At 39.5% G+C, this 19017-nt stretch overlaps 1 protein-coding gene across 1 annotated transcript; it reads right to left on the reverse strand.

Annotated features, from left to right (window-relative positions):
• Window positions 1–118: 118 nt before the first annotated feature.
• Window positions 119–18598, reverse strand: LOC135729894 (taste receptor type 1 member 1-like). The gene is made up of 7 exons (XM_065247783.1): window positions 18483–18598; window positions 17981–18278; window positions 10194–10934; window positions 5287–5499; window positions 4477–4597; window positions 1709–2284; window positions 119–474 (listed from the first exon to the last, which is right to left on the reverse strand). Exons 2-7 carry the CDS (start codon window positions 18248–18250, stop codon window positions 119–121), a joined length of 2277 nt encoding a protein of 758 aa, XP_065103855.1. The 5' UTR covers window positions 18251–18278; window positions 18483–18598.
• Between the last annotated feature and the right edge of the window lie 419 nt (window positions 18599–19017).

Here is a 19017-nt window from a genome sequence, read left to right on the forward strand (position 1 = left end):
AATCTGTAATGTATCTGTAATATATCTACAGTATTTGTACAACTATCTAAAACAGAAAGCAATCAGAATATCCACGTGAAACATTTGATCTGCATCTGTCCAGCATCATTGCTGTGGTTTAACTTCTACTAATAGTTTGTGTGTAATTTTGAATAGATGTTTGAAAGTACGCAGCAGTGTTTTTCTTCGGTTGAAATAACATGATGTAAGATTTTGGTATAAAATAGCTAAAGAGAATTCCATATGTACTGGACATTTGGGCCAGTGCATTAACAAACAGGATGTCTTTGCTGTTGATTAAAAAGTAAACTGTGAAGTATAAAATCCAGACCACAATTAAAAACACTATACTAAAGGTTATTGATTTGGCCTCATTGTAATTTTTGGGAAGATCTCTTGCCATGTAAGAAAACCAGATACACAAGGCACCAGGAAACATATTCACAAAAGCAGCTATGATAACAAATATAATGGGCCCTATTTTAACGATCTAAGCGCATTGTCTAAAGCGCACAGCGCAACATCTAAATGGGCGTGTCCGAATCCACTTTTGCTAATTTAACGACGGGAAAAATGGATTTTGCGCCGAGCGCATGGTCGAAAAGGGTAGGTCCTATTGTAATGGGAGTATTTTGGGCGTAACGTGCAATAAACCAATGAGAGTCTCTGCTCTCATCCCCTTTAAAAGCTAGTTGCGCTGGCGTTATGTCTAATCCCTATTTAGATGACGGACTTTGTAAACTGAAAAAATAAGCGGAGGAAGAAGATCCCCAGTTTAAGATTAATGTTAAATAATTGTGTTGTTTTTCACTTGTATTGAAATTGTTATTTTTTTATCAAAACCTTTAAAACCCGTTTTCTTTTAGTCATGGAAGTAAAAAGCAGGCTTGTAATTGCTTTTAATGTATGGCTATCCAATATCATCAAAAAATTATTTACAAGCATGTAAGATAAGGTTTGTACTCTAAAAATACTTTATTTGTAATAAACAGGAGATAAAGAATTTACAAACGGCTCTCCTCACGTTTCAGCACTTTGGACAGCGTTTTTTTTAGCAAAGAGTTTTTTTAAGCATTACTTAAAAATGTTTCTCATCTCACCATATCCACAGGTACAGAGTCATCATAGACAATAAATCCGTGAGGTAGCATTAAAAAAAAAAACATTTAAAAACAGACGCATTTGTTTAAAGCAAAGCATTTATTTACTTAGCAGGCTGCAGGTGAAGCAGCTCTTTGCGCCTTCTAACGTCTCATAATCTGTCCTCATTTATGTCCAAGAGATTCAATAATAATCTTTTACATTCAATCCTTTAATCTTTCATATTTAAAAGCATTTTTGTGCTGCTGCGCATTATGTACCTTGTGATAAGCAAACCCGCGTTGTCCTCCCGTGTTTAGGCGCATTTTACTAATGCGCTCTTTAAATAACATAAAACACATTGCGCCATTGACTTTAGACTTTAGACCAGGTTTTTGTTGGTCAATGGCGTAGTCTATTTTAGTTGCCTCAAAATAGCAACGCGCCAACAATGCGCCTGAACACACCTCGTTTTCAGACCAGAACGCCCATGGGCGCAAAAGGGGGCGCAAATGCAATTGCTATTTAAACAACGCGGCGCTAAACGTGAAAATTAGGGTGGAAACTAGCGAAAGACACTTGCGTCGCGCATTGCGCTGCATTGCGCCGGGTGTAAGATAGAGCCCAATATGTGCCCTTCCACAGGTGAAAAAAATCTGATTTTTAAAAGACAGTAAGTCCATGTAAGGTTTGGGAGGTCCGAGATTTATCCACAAAAAACAAACAATAAATAAAAAGACACAGAGAGAGGTAACAAACACCCACTGGCCGTTGTACTTTATCCACCACCTGTGCACATTAGGGAACTCATTCATTTTAAAGACACAAACTATTTGAAAGGCACGGACAAACAAACAGGAGAGACAGACAGAGTTTAATAAAGAATAAAAGGCACTTCTATAAGCACATTTTTCTAATGTGGGTTCACCAAAGAAAAAGAACGTACTTAGGCAAGAGATAATCATACACACTAACATTAGGAAAGACATGTTGCCACCAGCAGACCTCACCACTGGTGTGTTGTAATTGTAAGCGAAAATGAATACCGTGATAATGAGAAGAGTAATCAAGCATACATTAGAAAATATAAGTGCAATGGAGGGGATATCTGTGAACTGTAGATAGATAACAGAACGTGTCTGACATGTCGCACTGCCATCAGACCATTCATTCGCTGCACATGAAAAACAGGTATAGGGGTCCCCTGGAATAAAAACAAAGATATGAATGTTTGGTAAAACAGGCGAAATATCAATCTTGTGATGAAAAAATCTGTATAATATAATAATATAGTATTAAAGTGGTGTCCTGGATTTATGAAGCCTAAATATCAAGGACTCCCTACTTAAAGGGATAGTTCGGCCAAAAACTATATTAAACCCATGATTTACTCACCCCCAAGCTGTCCGAGTTGCATATGTCCATCGTTTTTCAGACAAACACATTTTCGGAAATTTTAGAAAATATTTTAGATCTTTCAGTTGATTAAATGTAATGTAACGGGGTCCAGCCATAGTCCACGACCTTCAAGTCCAAAAAAAGTGCGTCCATCCTTCACAAATTAAATCCAAACGGCTCCAGGATGATAAACAAAGGTCTTCTGAGGGTAATCCGTGCGGTGTTGTTGTAGAAATATTCATATTTAACATTTTATTAACGTAATTAACTTCCGGTAGCGCCACCATATTAGTCACGTCCGCATTCAGGATGAGAGCTTTACGCAGCGCACGGAGGTTTCTCTGCTGCTGTTCTGTCCCCCCGCCCTCCGAATTTGTCATACGTCACTAAGAAAAGTGCGTACACTACGCTAATACTCTCTCCTGAGTCTAAGATGGCGGCGCTACAGGAAGGTAGTTAATTACGTTAATAAAATTTTAAATATGGATATTTCTACAACAACACCGCACGGATTACCCACATAAGACCTTTGTTTATCATCCTGGAGCCTTTTGGATTTAATTTGTGAAGGATGGACGCACTTTTTTTGGACTTAAAGGTCGTGGACTATGGCTGGACCCCGTAACATTACATTTAATCAACTGAAAGATCTAAAATATTTTCTAAAATATCCGAAAATGTGTTTGTCTGAAAAACGATGGACATATGCAATAGGGGTGCACGATTCAGAAAATTTCAAGATTCGATCCGATTCCGATTTTTAGGCCCAAGATTCGATTCAAAATCGATTTTCGATTAAAAAACTATTCTTGATTTTAAAAAACGATTCACAGTATGTAAATGTAGTTTACTTCTTCCTATGTGACTGATTGTAGGAGATATACAATTTTAAAGAAAAGAAACACAACAAATTAAATGTAGTTTGATATTACTTTATGTCTTTATGCAAAAATAAAAACTGATATGAAGCAATTAGATGACCCCTTTTATCAAACTCAAAAAATACAATAATATAGTATATAAATGATAGACAGTGCAGGTCTATAGATTATAAATGTTACTGGTGTTATAATGGTTATTATTTCTATTAGATAGAGCAGAAGCAAGGAAAGTGCCTCTCTATTTCTCTCTTGCCAATTAAAAAAAGCTAAATCCACTCATTATTTCAGATTCAAAAGTCTACTTGCTGTCCCAGTGACAGGGGACTTTACATTACAGCTTTGCGTTTTGTAAATCTTGAGTCAGCTTGAGCTTTGCTCGTTCAGTGGAATAGATTTTGGAAAAGATATGGTTTATTAATAATGTTAGAAAAGAGCCCGATTTTATCGCCATAGAAACCGTCGGCACGCTGAAACTGTACGCGAGCTTTAGCACGCTAGCGCTCACGGTCATTCTCCGATCGACTCGGGTTTTACTCACTAATCAGACTCGGGACCCGAAGTAATTTAACTTTGACTGACCCGGACCTGACTGACCATGTCAAATACAAACCCGGAACCATACGGGTCGCGGGTGCTCCGTGAAGTTCTCTAATGGTAAAACTCTGCTCAAGTTCAGAAACATGAAGGATACAATGTGACACGAGCTTGTTCGCGTCGCATCCCAATTCATTGCGAAACAGAGAGCACATGAACGGACACCGAGCTCATCATGTCGCACACAAAATGTCATTATTAAAGAGTGTCATCATCACAGAAAAACAAAAAAGACAAAATTTGACGCCAGAAATACTTGGGCACTTGTTAATATAACTAGGCACAGCACCCAAGTAAAGTCAATGTGTGGGAAACACACAGTAGTAAAACGGCATTACAAAAAAATGTATGAATCGATTTTTGGAATTCTATGAATCGATTCAGAATCGGCAAAGCTTGAATCGCGATTCAAATGTGAATCGATTTTTTGCACACCCCTAATATGCAACTTGGACAGCTTGGGGGTGAGTAAATCATGGGTTTATTATCGTTTTTGGCCGAACTATCACTTTAAGGTACTTACGAGAATAATTCACATAGCTGTTTTGTGGACATTTTTTACACCGAAAGCAGCAATCATGATATCCCATGTTTTCTCTTGAAAATCCCTCCTTACACTCAACAGAGCAGTTTGAGAAAGGAACCTTTATAGAATAATAAAGAGTGTTAAAAGTTAATCCTGATTGCAACTGTTAAAATTGAAGGCTTCAAAGACCATGGGCATCATAAGCAAAAAACCTTTCCTGGAGCAGATCCTATTTTCTTGTATTACAAGCTTTGTTTTCCTTGCTGTGTTGCGGAGTGCAGCAGGCGTGAGTAGTGAAAACACAAAAAAGGATAATAATTTATATGGACTCTATGAGGCGGTTTCCTGGACAGGGTTTAGACTAGTCCTAGACTGAAATAAACTTAAGTACTGTCCAAACTGAAAGCATCTTGCATTGACATACAGTACATACAATACATCAGTTCCCTTTGTTTTGCCTGAAAATGCACACAAGTAAAATTTTTAGTAAGGCATGTTTGAAAAACTAGTTATATTTCCTAATAAAACTAATGCCTAGTCTTGTCTTAAGCTAATTCCTGTCAGGGAAACCTCCCCTTAATGAGCCAAGTGAAACAGATTTCAGGAAGCAGCAGTGTGGAAGTAAAGGCTGTAGCTGAAATTGAGTTAAATTTATTTAGGAATTCCTCTAGTGGAATGGATTTGACTAAAGGCTCTCTAAGTGAACAGATGTGCTAAGTAAGAGAAAAAGTAAGTGGGTCATATATCATTGGTCTTAAATAGAATGGTTATGAAGCCCATGACCAAGAGTAATAAAGGGTAACTTACAGAAGTGTTGTTATGCCAGGGCATGAGTGAGTTGTCAATGGTAAAATTAATTTCTGGATATGTGTCATAAGTGCCCACCATCTCAATCCATGGAGAATTTGTTACAGTGTGCCAGACCACGACTGCATAACTGACAAATGGATCACCATTAACATCATATTTCACTTGATGGTTATTGAGTGTGAAATCCAAATTCTTAATTTCTTCCAGAAGCTGTTGTGAAGTGAAAAAGAAATTTTCACAAAATGTTTTACATGAATGTGCACATGAATAAGAGAAAGCACATCTTCATCTGTTTTTGAATATAGAACATTGCATTAACCTGTCATCTCGCCAAAGCACTCATGATTTAAATCTATGAATTGTTTAGCATTCTTATTACTTGGATAATTTATTAAGCATGTAGCAAGATGTTGGTTTAGCAGTAATGTGCCATTATAATTTCAATGGGCGTTTCGTTAACATGCACTGTCTGTGGAAAGACTTATCACCACAAACTGGGCCAGCTGGGCAAGAGTAAACAGGTCTGTTGTTATTGCTAAGGATTTAGAGGTTAGGTAAGATTTTTGTTTGTAGCTATAAGCCATTGATAAGTGTGAATATGGGGTGATGAGATTTGATGCCCCGAAGGATGGCTTTCGAGGATATTGAATACATTTGATAAAGTGTTTGAAAAGGAACGTCTGCAGAATGAGATATCTAATCTCTGGAGCCAACTCTCTGAGAGGGAAATGAAGAGAGTTCTGAGTTGGATGGTGTAGATCGGCCATTCCCAAACTGTGGTCCGCGGACCACTAGTGGTCCGTGAGGGTACTGCAGGTGGTCCGTGTAAAGGCAAAATAAGAATATGTATATTTTAATATACAAACTCTTTCATATTTTGGGCGAACGTGTACTGCTGCAGGGCCGTGCACAGACATTTTGAGGGGCAGTGGCCCAAACCAAAAAGGGGGCACTGGGGGAGGGCACAATTTATATGGTTTTAACAATATGATGTGTTATAGATTAGTATCAGAAAAAGAGAAGTGATTATAATAGAAAATATACTTAATAACAAGAATTAAAGTGTGAAAAAACTGCTTAATATTCTATATGATTTACGTGCTGAAGCTTTGAATCCATGTTTACAATTTTGAAGAGCTTTTGCAGCCTTCCTTTGCAGTCTTCTTTTTTTTGTGAAAACATTGTTTTTTATTTTTTTTGTCTACAAAGTGTGCCAACAACAGCAAATTTGGTGTTATTTATATTAGACAATCACTGTAATTCTAAGAATGTTTACTTGCTAAGTTGTTAGCACTTTTAGAAGACCAAGAGCAAATCATTACCCACAGAAATACAAAAACATACGAAAGCCAAGAGAGGTCATCCACATTTTTATTTTTGCTGCTTGTTTTCTCATGATCTCGAGATAACAAAAGTTGTTTTCATGTTATCCTGACATGATAATCCAAATGCCATAATGTAATTTCCTGTCCATAATATTCATTTATTTTGAAGTGGCTGCTGATGCATATATGAGTTGGGTTACCACGCGTAGCTCATTGTCGATAGACTTAATAAATAAATAAAGTTTGATGTTCGTGAATTTAGGGACCATCTTTAAAGTAACAATGTACACGTTTCTATCTTCAATAGTATTTAACAGTTTATTTGAACAAAAATAAAAAATCTAAAAAAGTGTGTATAGTTGACAACCACATGAACACTTTACAGTTGATTTTGTGACTGTTTGTTGACTTTAAGTAACTCCATTTTAATGCTGTTTAAGTAGAAACGTATATGGAGATACTTTATAGATGTTCCCTAAATTCACCGCGCTATCAAATGGTCAATTATTGGCAAATCTGTTTCATCTTGAGCGAATCCCTGATCCAAGTCAAATCTAATTTGTTCATTCATGCTAATTTAGCTAAATATGCTTTTGCTGTCTAAAAATTATGTTCTTTTGTAAGCTTTAATCACATCACAAGAATACAACTGTTATCTCGAGATAACGAGAAAATTAAGTCGTGATCACGAGAAAACAACCAAGCAAAAATAAATATAGTACACGACCTCTCGGCTTCAAACTACCAAATTACTAATTGAGCAGCTTAACAACTGAGGTAATGTAATGAATCTACCTGTTAATATGACAAACTGTCGTCTCCGCCCTTCAAAGAGTGGACACAGATTGTGAGAGATGCTAGCGGGCGGGAAATCACGAAGTGGATTACCAGAAAAGGTGGATCCTTATTCGAGCGGTAACAGAACACTTTGACCCGGGTTGGCGGTTGGTGAGAGGGGCACCTCAGCTGATTAGGGCAGAGGGGCAGTTGCTCTAGCCACCGAGCCACCCCCCTGTGCACGGCCCTGTACTGCTGCCTAATGAACGTTACTGTGAACTCATTCATTCTAGTGCCTGTAAACGGCACGCTCTCTCAGTTTAACGTCGTTCAATAAGGTGCCAGATTTGTATATTCTTCCAGGCGAAAACCCGACTAAAACACACTGTAAACAGGCCTTAATGTGTAGCGGAAAAAACACCCAATCTGGCAACACCGCCACCAGTCAGTGTTTACCAGTCAGGCTGCATGCGTCATCAAAACAACACAGACGCTGCTGAAATTCCTACCGCGCCACTCAAATAGTTTAACATTAAATAACATCATATTTGTCCTAAATCGTTAACGATTAACATAGGCTGCTAACGCATATTCCGGATCTTGAAATAGACTTTGACTAAGCTCACGCTATTTAACGTGCACGTGTGGTGTGCAATACCTGCGAGTTGTCATACACGCAATGCCTCGCAGCGCTTCTCGCCCGGGGTGCGACCCCCACCCGGCTAGCCTTTCAAGGTATGTGCAAGCGAATACAAAAATTAAAAGACAGTCAAAGCTAATGTAAACCCTGGTTGTATAAGGATTTAAAGTTGGATATGACAATGAAATCTGACGCATTTAGCTTCAGTGTTAAAACTGATCAAATAATTGCTGTCTGTGGTGGTTCTATATGGGCTATAATGGCAATCATTTAAAAAAAAGAATATGGGAAAAAAAATAACTATAAATTAGTTCATTTTTGGAACTGTGACCTAGTTCAACATTTTCAAATATGAACTATGAACTGAATGAGTTAATTAAAAAATTTGTGAACTGTGAACTAATCTCGTTCATGTAGAAATTGAACTTTCCCAACACTGAGTATATGTATATAAATAATTATGATATAAGGTAAAGAAACCTGTTGTACTGATGTGATGACCAGTTATATTTAGTGCTAGTAAGACTATTTAGATGTGCAGATTAATTCAGGACTTTGTGTAGACATATTTTATAATGAGTATTATGAGGTGGTCCGCGAAAATTCTTGATTACAAATAGTGGTCCACACACACAAAAAGCTCAATAAGGGATGCTTTGGTCAGTTTGTCAGGTGACATGCATGAAGCTTTTGATACATGATGTTCGTTGTGTGACAAAATGGAACGCATGGAAAAGGCCTTCATGGCCCATTTCTGGGATGCCGTCCTACACAGGTTTAAGATGACAAGTGAGCTGTTGCAGAAAAGTGACATTGATTTAAAGACTGCTGTGCGACTACTGGAGTCTTTGCTGTCATTTGTGGCATCACTTCGGGATCAGTTTTCAGACTTTGAAAAGACTGCCATGGGTGTAAGAGATGTGTGCCAGACCTATCAGCACGACCTTCATCGGTTAAGGAAACGGAAAGCATTTGCAGATGAAACCAGGGAGTATGAAGTCACAATTGAGGGGAGCCATAAATTTCAAGTTGAGACTTTCAACGTGATTATTGATCAGTTACTCAGCTGTCTCAATCAACGACTGGATGCATACAGGCCTCTGAATGATTGCTTTGGAGTTCTGTTTGATGGCAAGGAGTCTGACACCAGTGATATTTGTAAGGATGCCAATACACTTTCCTCTGCTTACCCAACTGATTTGAATCAGAGCTTTGCAGACGAGCTCATTCAATTTAAATTCTTTGTAAGAGATGAGCAAGATAATTCACCCTCAAAACTGCTGCAGATTGTGTTAAGAAATGGCCTTCAATCAACCTTTCCAAACCTGTTTGTTGCCCTAAGACATATTTTGACTCTACATGTAACTAATTGTAAGGGTGAACGATCGTTTTCGCAAAGGCAAGAATTAAAAACAAACTCAGAACAAGTATGTGTCAGAAACCCCTTAGTGCACTTTCATTGATGGCTATTGAGTCTGAACTTGTCAGAGAACTGGACTTTGATGACGTGGTGACTGAATTCTCAAGGAAGAAATCAAGAAAGAGGCCAATCTTCTAAGGTTAAAGGCATGTTTCCTTATTATTACATGCTATTATGCTTGCTACTGGTTTGTATGATTTAATTACATTTATAGATGGTGTGCTGTTCATTTTTCTTTGGCTGCTGTAGCCTACTGAACAATCAATTGCATTTTGTAACCGACAAAGTTTTAAATATATAACTAGCTGAGGTTGAGTTGCTAGGAAGAGGGGTGGGAGGGGCCCATGATGCCTTTGTGCCCAGAATTTGTTAATCCAGCCCTGTGTATAGATTTCAGCCTATGCAACCAAACATTATCACTAGTATAGAACCAGTACTACAGACATTGAAATTAAATGTAATTTAATTAGTGGAATGAAGATTTTTTTATCAAAATCCAAAAAGTGAATTTTGTGTAAAAAACATAAAAAAGCTTTATTTACATTCAAATAAATTGAGTTATTTAGGTAATTAAGGTAAAACAACAATAACAAAGGTTACAATAAATGCATAACTTTAACTTTAAATGCATATAATTTTTAACATTTATGCAAAATTTAAGTGGAATCAATTTTATCCACTAACAGCAGTTGTAATTAACACCATTTGAGGGTTAAATACATATTTCAATGCATTTACTCACCACATATGGCTTAACTGTTGTATTTTTGCTGCATTGGTTCATGTTGCAGCGTAGAACTTTATGTAATGCATGAGCTATGGTGTATATGGCAGCGTAGATGGCAAAAGAGAATGTGGGATCTTCATTTATAATTTCCTCTGCTGTCACCAATGAGCAGTTGTCACAATCTTGATTACATGTCTTTGTGTGGATTTCACTCTCAGTGTTATCATTAAAATAAACCTCAGTTGTTCCTTTGGTTTTATAAATGAATTCATTAAATCCAGTCAATGACAAAAATCTGTCTGCAATGCCAATAATTGTTCCAATTTTCTCAATTCCTGGCTCTTTTAGAAGCTGCTGATTCATGGACCATGTTTCACTTGCAATCCAAACTTTGTCTCGGATGTTGTTTGTTATGGCTGCTTTGATTATATTTTTTGCATATTGTGGCACAGTGAAAACCACAATGACATTGATGTTAAGCTTATCAATATTTTTAAGAGTTAGACTGTCGTTTGCACTTTGACTGAGAATCTCTTGATAAGCCAAACAAATGCCAGTATTTCTGATATAATTGTTAAACAGTTGTAGGCCATCTTCACTGTCTGGATCTCCAAGAAAAGCAACCCAGTTCCATCTAAACCACTGGATGATGTGAATAATCATCCGTATCAGGTCTTTGTTGCAAGGGATTGTTCTTATGAAAGATGGATACTGAAGTTTATTACTTAGTTCATAACTAGAAGCTCCATAATTCACCTTTAAGAAAGAAGAACATTTAAAAATAATATTTGCCTGACATGTTACATTTATCATACACATTCAGGGGCGGTTTCCTGAACAGGGATTTGACTAGTCCTAGAGTAAAATAAATGTAAGAGCTGTACAAACTGAAAACAACTTGCACTAAAATAGCTTAAAATACATCAGTACTCTTTGTTGCCTCAACATGCACACAAGTAATGTTTTTAGTAAGGCATGTTTATTTAAACTATTTATATTTCCTAATTAAACTAAGTCCTGTCTTAAGCTAATCCTTGTCCAGGAAACCACCCCTCAGTGTTTAGTTTAGTTTTAGGCACAAAATGACTTAATGCAGGTAAATTAAGTATTGAACACGCCACCATTTAACATAATTTTAAAGGTGCTATTGACTTAATCTTCACCAGATGTTGGTAACAACCCATGCAATCCACACATCCAAAGAAATCTGATGAGCTGGTGGAGGTTATAACTCACGCAGTTGAGAAACTGGCCAGTCGAAAGTCAAGAGAGTGAGAAAATGAGTTAACTGGACGAGAGGTTTCTGAAGAAAAAAGTACAACCACAGCGCAGAGGCCCCCCTTTTTTCCTGATCTGCACACTAAAGTGGCTAACCCTAACCTAACCCTAAAGTTTCTCACACATACAGGGGTACAAAAACCATGTACAGTATATGGCACGCTACCTAAAGTCGAGCAGTAGGATTAGCTTATTCTCTAAGCCCTTCATGTTACTTCAGGCATGGTATGTAAAATGTATATGTATGCAGGCACGTGTCTCCTGTGCGAGTCCAATCCATCATGTTAACAGTATCCAGGATGAAGCAAGGTTAGGCCTACACTGTAAAATATTTTCAAATATTATAGGGTCTCTTTGGTCTGCTTCAGATGAGGCCATTATAGTGGTGGCTCAAAAGCAAATGGTCAACCCATTTAGAATAATCAGGCGTTACGTGCAGGTACCTCTATGCAGACTAGCACATCAGGTTCTTCTTGGGCCCAGGATAAGTTTTTGTCACTCAGAGCCATGTATATCCCTGGAATCCAGAATGTGAGAGCAAACATCCTGTTGAAACAGGGGTTGAGACACAGAGAATGGAGACTCCACCCAGAGGTGGTGGAGTAGATTTGGGAGAGATATAGTCAAGTTGAAGTAGACCTGTTCGCATTCCGAGAGACAACCTACTGCCAGTTATGGTTTTCTCTGACTTATCCAGCCCTGTTGGGCCTGTGGTACACACATGTGGAAACTATGTGATTGGCCACTTAAAGGGCATGAACTTATAGACCAGGGTCTCCCTAATAAGGTTGTAGAGACTATTTTGAACTCTCAAGCTCCATACACCAGGAAACTTCATACATAAAAATTGAGGATTTCACCCTTTGGTGTAGTGATAGACTACTATATTCAGATAATCAGTTCTGGAGATTCTTCAAGATTGTTTTTCATCAGGTCTTGCACCCTGTACTCTTTCACCGCCATTGACGAGTTATTTTTATGCCAATTACGCTTTCCTGATAAGTTTTACAGTAATCTTTAAGTATCCATTAAATGGCGCTCTTACCCAATTTATAAAAAACTCAAGCAAACACTAATTGAATTAATGTTAAACTCTGAATCTGATTGCTAACAAAATTTCTTTACAAAAAATGCAATTATTTCAGCTTTTTGATAAAAATTTGGTACTTTAGAAGAAACCCATATTTAAGAGGTTATAAAAAGAGAACAAATGAAAATAGGATGAAACTTATGTTGCCAAGCTAGTATGTTATGTTTACACCTCCCTTTTATAACTTACGATCTTCCGTCACTTGTGACGTCATCACTACGCGTCTTTATAAGGGCTTCATATAGTTGTACAAAGATTTCACATGAGCACACGCTGTTGCCGTGTTTCCATATTGTCATTTCACGAGTTTACACGTACATGAAATCGTAATTTGGGTAATTCATATATATTAATTTATGCGTATTTGGCGTGCTGTCCGGGGAGGGCTCCGAGCTCACAATATGGCCCGAACCCAGAGAACTCTCCCCCTTTTAATCACTGGGAGAAGAACCCAGGCTAGAGTGAGGTGAGGGGGTGGTGGAGGGATGCTGTTGAACTTGTCGCGGGATAGAGGTGAGAGACGGCTTTATATACCGGTCTTCTCTTCATTGATTGGTTGATTCCCTGAACGTGCACCTCCCAAACTTTGTTAAAATAAAACTTAATTTCACGAGTTTACACGTACATGAAATCGTAATTTGGGTAATTCATATATATTAATTTATGCGTATTTGGCGTGCTGTGCAGGGAGGGCTCCGAGCTCGGAATATGGCCCGAACCCAGAGAACTCCCCCATAAAAGCAAAGTAAGGGCAGGACAGCACAGGTAAAAACGTAGTGAAATTAACCCCCCAATAAAGTGAAGGGCTTGAGAAGTATTTACAAAAATTAGTCTGGGCTTGGCCGTTCGACCAGGAGGGCTCTCGCAGCATCCGACAGGGCTTAATGCTCACGGCGTCGGACGGGTAAGCCCCGCCAGCAGTTGAACGGAAAGCTTTTAGCGTACGCACCATTCGGGATCGAGTTTAGCTGTTTGACCAGGAGGGCCCTCGCAGCATCCAACGGGAGCTTTGAAAGACATGCTCACGGCATTGGACAGGTAGGCCCTGCCTGCAGTCGAACGGAGGGAGCCCCAATACATTCGGTCGGGAGCCCCAATACATTCGGTCGGGAGGGTTCAACCAGCGCTTTGAAGGGGTTGTGACACGCGAACATGAGCGTCTGACGATGTCAAAAATTAACGCAGGTGGTACGAATTTACGGGTATTAATTAGTTAATGCTTGTTGTGCGTTTCTCATGTGAAAGCGGCTGGATCTGATGTAGGTTTTGAAAGCGTGTGATGACCATCGACCTAGGATTTGAATTTGTTCCTGTGAAAGACCGTTTTGGGTGGCTGTAGTTGCTGCTCCGATGCGGAAAGAATGACTTGAAAATTGATTTGCTGCGATACCAGACTGGGTGAGAACTGCTTTTAGGTGTTTTTGAAACCAAAATCTTGTAGCTGGATTATTGAAATCGTCGGCGAAGAGTGGATCTGATTGGGATTTAATTATGGAACGTCTGTAATACATGTAATTTAATAGAGAGTGGTACGGCTGAATGGGAGTTGGCAGATTGAAAATGTAAATTAAGTGACCCTTTTTTGCTCGATCAGTTTTGCTTTTCTAGTTTCTCAGTTTTCTACAACTTGTAAATCTGAAATTGTAGGGTGGATTTTAGTGTTGAAGTTGGACGTGTTGATGGAATGGTAGCCGAGACGAAGTGTGGAGATGCATTTGGTGAGTATGTCGATAGTAATAGGCTGTCTGGTATCTGGGCGGGTGGGATGGGTTCTTTGAATTCCTTTTATTAAGAGGGAAGTTTGAGAGTGGTTTATGGCTGGGGCGGGTTTACCGTAAGATAATTTATGGAAGAATTGGATGCCGCTTAGATAGCCTTTAATGGACCCGGCTTGCTGTTAAGGTAAGATATGAATGACGTAATGGATACGAGAAATTGGGAAACGGCAGGTTGTAAGACGGGTGAAAAGATTTGAAAGATTTCCATGCTGTGAAATATGTTTGAAGGTTTCTAGGTGAGACTGCTTGGAGGATGGTATTGATAGAAGTGCTCAGAAGGGATTTTAACGCGTGATTTATGGGAAGATCAGCTGAGAATAATGAGGGACTGGGGTTGGAACTGGGTCCGCATCTGGTGCCAGCGTCCTGAATTTCTGAAACGAAAAACGGGAAAGAGAGTCAGCGATTTGGTTCTTTGAGCCTGGAATGTGTTTAGCAGTTATAATAAACTGATCGCATGCGCAAATCCAAATTAGCCGTCTGATGAATGGCATTAACGCAAGGGAGTGAGAACGGCCTTTGTTATGTGTGCAGTATACAGTGGCTTCGTTGTCACAATGGACTAAAATGCTTTTTGATGACCACTCTTTCCCCCATAGGAAAGCTGCGACGATGATCGGATAGAGCTCGAAAAGGGCTGAGGACTGAGGCAAGACTAGAAGCTGGGGTGGCCAGGAGGACTCGAACCAGCGTCCTTGATAAAATCCCCCGAAACCAATTGAGGGGGCTGCGTCGGTAAACAGATTAATGTCAAGGGGGAAAGAAATGCAATTGTCATAGAAAAAAGTTAAGCCGTTCCACTGATTAAGGAAAGTTATCCAGAGGCTTAGCTCGTTTTTGCATTCGTAGGATAAAATTATTTCGTCTTCTAGTGCGAGAACCGAGGATGCGAGGGCCAGGAGATGCGTGATAAAGGGGCGACCCTGTGGAATTATGCGCATAGCAAAGTTTAGATGACCAAGTAAAGAGAGAAGTTCGCGTTTGGAACAGTTTGTGCGGGTTAGAAAATCGGACGCGACCAAAATGGTTCTATTGATTTTCTCCTTAGGCAGTGAAGCCTGGAATTTTACTGAGTTTAAGTTGATGCCCAAAAATTCGATGGATGTTGATGGGCCCATTGTTTTCTCTTGAGCTATCGGAATCCCTAGCTTTGCGAAAACCTGTTGCACCGTGAGGAGATGCGCTGCGGGGATAGTGTCATGATGTGAGATAATTAAGAAATCATCTAGCAAATGAAGGAGAAGGGGAATTGCGTAATTGTTGGATAGAATCCAGCATATTGCTTCAGAAAGCGTGTCGAATATTTTTTGGCTGCTTTTGCAACCAAAGGTTAGACGTACAGTGAAATAAAACTAATTGCGCCAGCGAACGCCGTATAGATGCCACGAATCCGGGTGTATTGGCATAACTTTGAAAGCTGATGTGATATCTACCTTTGCTAGCCATGCCCCGCGGCCAACGATTTTAATCATTGTTATTGCTTGCTCGATATCGTGGTAATGGAGAGAATATTCTTCAAGTGGAATAAGACTATTGATGCTTGGAAATGGAGAGTTGTGAGGCGCAGAGAGATCTATTATCATGCGCTTTTTCCCTGAAAACTTTCTGGTAACTACGCCTATGGGGCTGATACGAAACGTTTGGAAGGGGGGCGATTCGAATGGACCTATCATAAACCCCGATTCGATTTCCTTTTTTATTAGTTTGAAGATTATCGCAAATAATTCTGAGTGGGCTGACATTCTACACCGGGTTTAAAACCATGTTCAAGACCAGACAAGAGATAGTTTGTAAATGTAACGTCAGGGTGGTGTAATAATTCATCAGCTAGGCAAGAACCAGGAGTCAACTCACAGGAGTCAAAAGATAGTTTTTTGCACTTTTATTTGCAGATTTCATTACTGGACATACGGTGCGGGCGTGAGCACCGCCGCAGTAATTACAAATATGCAGATAGTGCAACGCTGTCTTGGGCATTTCCCTTCGTTAAAATTATTACAAACTTGTCTGCTTCCGGGCAGGGAGGTATTGAAGGATTAATTTGGGGACAAGGAGATGTTGCGTGGTTAACGGGTCTGCATATTGCGCAAGAGATGTTTCGGCAACCCAGAAAAACTCTGTTATGGAGATCAGTGTCCAACGCCCCCCTAATAAGGACACTGATTCCATTGTGAAACGCGGACGGCGCATTTCACGGAAAAGAGTTTGTGATACGTATAAAAATGGCTACCCCCATAGGACAGCGCGAGCTCCGCTATGATGGAAAGATAATCATTCAGGTCGCGCCGTCTATGGGGAAAGGCAGAGCATATTATTTCAGTATAACGGCTAAAAGCGATACAAAATTCTGCCAAAGACAGAATGCGTGAGGAAGTCTGTGTAGTATTTTTTAGAGTTACAGAAATATCGCCACACCTGGCGATTGGACTCTAATGGAGGGAATAAAGATAGTAAAGACCCGCATCCTCACGCAAAAGTCGGCTCCCGGGACAGGAGGAAGTGTAAGCTGAGATGAGGAGGTAGGGACTGGAAGGGAGGGGAAAAACGTCGGTCCTTGTGCTGCTAACGGAGGCATCCTCACGCTAGGTTGAGCACTTGGTGCTGGAAGATAGTGATAGGGAAAAGGGTAAGAAGTAGGAAGAAAAGGTTGGGTTTGAGAAGTGGTGTAGTTTGCATGGCAAGTAGTTTAGCTGTGCTGTGGAGTGGTGGGAGGAGCTGTGGAAAAAAACTGAGCGGGTAAAGTTTGGAGTCCACCCCCTACGGGCTCTGGAGCTCGGCCCAGGCTGGCAGAAGGCCTGCTACGGCTTGGCGCAGGGAGCGGACCCGGCACTGCGTGAGAGGGAGGTGAAGAAGCTGCAGGACGCGAGGAAGAGGCCCGGCGGGCCTTGCTCGCTCGCACGGAAGGAGTGGAAGCTGTAGGAGAAGGGTGAGTGGATTGCAGAAAAATGTAAAAATTTTTATAATTCCGCTTTATTTAATCTTTGTGAGAAGTTTACGTCGGAATTAATGAGAGCTTGTCTTAGCCCTTTGACAGTCCATTTTCCTATGGCAGGGATGTTTGGATGGACTGGAGGTGGAGGTAAACGTCTTGGCATCCGTGGAGTGGAACGTGTGGGCTGGCGTCCCCTGTTTGAGGACCGGGTCTCGACAATGTTGGCGATTGGAGAAGGGGCATTCCTTGGAGCGGCGGGTTGAGGTGGAGACTCCACCGTCACGAAAGAGTCGTTGTCCGAAGGGTACAGGTCGATTTCAGACATGACAGCAAAAAAGGGGCGGGCCAAAATGCTGTTGAACTTGTCGCGGGATAGAGGTGAGAGACGGCTTTATATACCGTTCTTCTCTTCATTGATTGGTTGATTCCCTGAAATAAAACTTCACTTCATGACGCAGCATCTCATTCCCTTTCTCAGGGATCCAAGGTTGCATATGTAACCAAGATGTTCTTTCCATAGATTTGTGTGGTTTGATTTCTTTGCATGTGTGAAATATGCATGTCAAAAGCACCTTTAGAAATATATTTAATGAAGAAATGGTGACGTGTTCAATACTTATTTTACCCACTGTTAATGTGTCTCTGTGTTAAAGCGATGAAATCTGGCAGCACTGGATGGAGGTTATGAAGTTTGTGTGTTTGTTATTAAACATTAATAATTTACCAGTGGTATGAGGTCCAGTGTGATCAGTGGTGCAATAGTAATAGTTCTCATGTTTCCATATGGTCCTGTTAAAGCAATGACTTTAGTCTGATGGTTGTTAAGTTTTTCTTGAGGATTTATTGATCTGTTCTGTGAAATAAAACTTAAGACTGAAGGGAAATTCTTGGTGTCAGAACAATGATCAAAAACTTCATAACCCAGAGAGACATTGGGCAGCAGAGTGGTTGAGTTATTAATCTCCTCAACAGCAAACCTCATTACTTGAAACATCTGATAGCCTTGGTCTGAGAAAGTGTGCCTACAGTAGAAAAGATTTGTACGGTAGAACATTGCAGTTAAATGTTGTCTCAGAAGCAATAGTTTTAAATAAATGCTGATGTAGTGTGTCTTTTTTTTTTACAAATTTACAAAAATTCAGATTAATAAACTAAAAGTGTAATATTCATCCAGACAATAAGCTTGTTAAATCAACCTGATAAATAAAATAAATATTCTTGCTTACCTGAAACATTCAATGGCCTCTGGGGAGAACAGAGGTCCTGCATGTTCAGCTTCATGTACTGTAAAAAGTCCACCCAATAAGTAATCTCCATCTAAACTGAACTCAGATGATGAACAAGAAACTTTGAAAAAGATAGAAGTAGTAAAGGCCACAAGGAAAGTGTAAATGCAACTCAGAAACATGATTTAAAATGAATTGTTTATCATGAAACAGAGATGTGTGGTGGTTCTTATACTACAGATTAATTTGCTTAAAACACATTTAATTTGCTTGAACCACAAGGTTTATTCACAGGTCTGGGCATCACTCTTAGGCCTGCTTTTACAGACGGTTTAGCTAAAGCCAGGACTAGGGCTTAGTTAAATTAAAACATGTAAGCATATTTATAAGCATGACTTAGAAAAATATTGAGTTACTTTTTTGTTTCTTTTTTATTTAATCAAGCATCCAGTGAGAGCAAAACACTTATATTGTATTTAAAAGTAGAAAATATTTATAATTATATCATATAAATTATTTTAATTACTAAATACAG

This window comes from Paramisgurnus dabryanus, chromosome 11, assembly GCF_030506205.2.
Source record: "Paramisgurnus dabryanus chromosome 11, PD_genome_1.1, whole genome shotgun sequence".
NCBI classification, from domain to species: Eukaryota; Metazoa; Chordata; class Actinopteri; order Cypriniformes; family Cobitidae; genus Paramisgurnus; species Paramisgurnus dabryanus.

Bases quoted from the DNA above. Each gene is read 5' to 3' on its own strand.
- LOC135729894 (XM_065247783.1), bottom strand. From the start codon at position 18,250: ATGTTTCAAGTAATGAGGTTTGCTGTTGAGGAGATTAATAACTCAACC. The intron at 2,285-4,476 runs GTAAGTACCTTA...TTTTTATTCCAG, and splicing joins CAGCTATGTGAATTATTCTC to GGGACCCCTATACCTGTTTT. The intron at 475-1,708 runs TTGGGCTCTATC...TTAAAATAGGGC, and splicing joins CACCTGTGGAAGGGCACATA to CCATTATATTTGTTATCATA.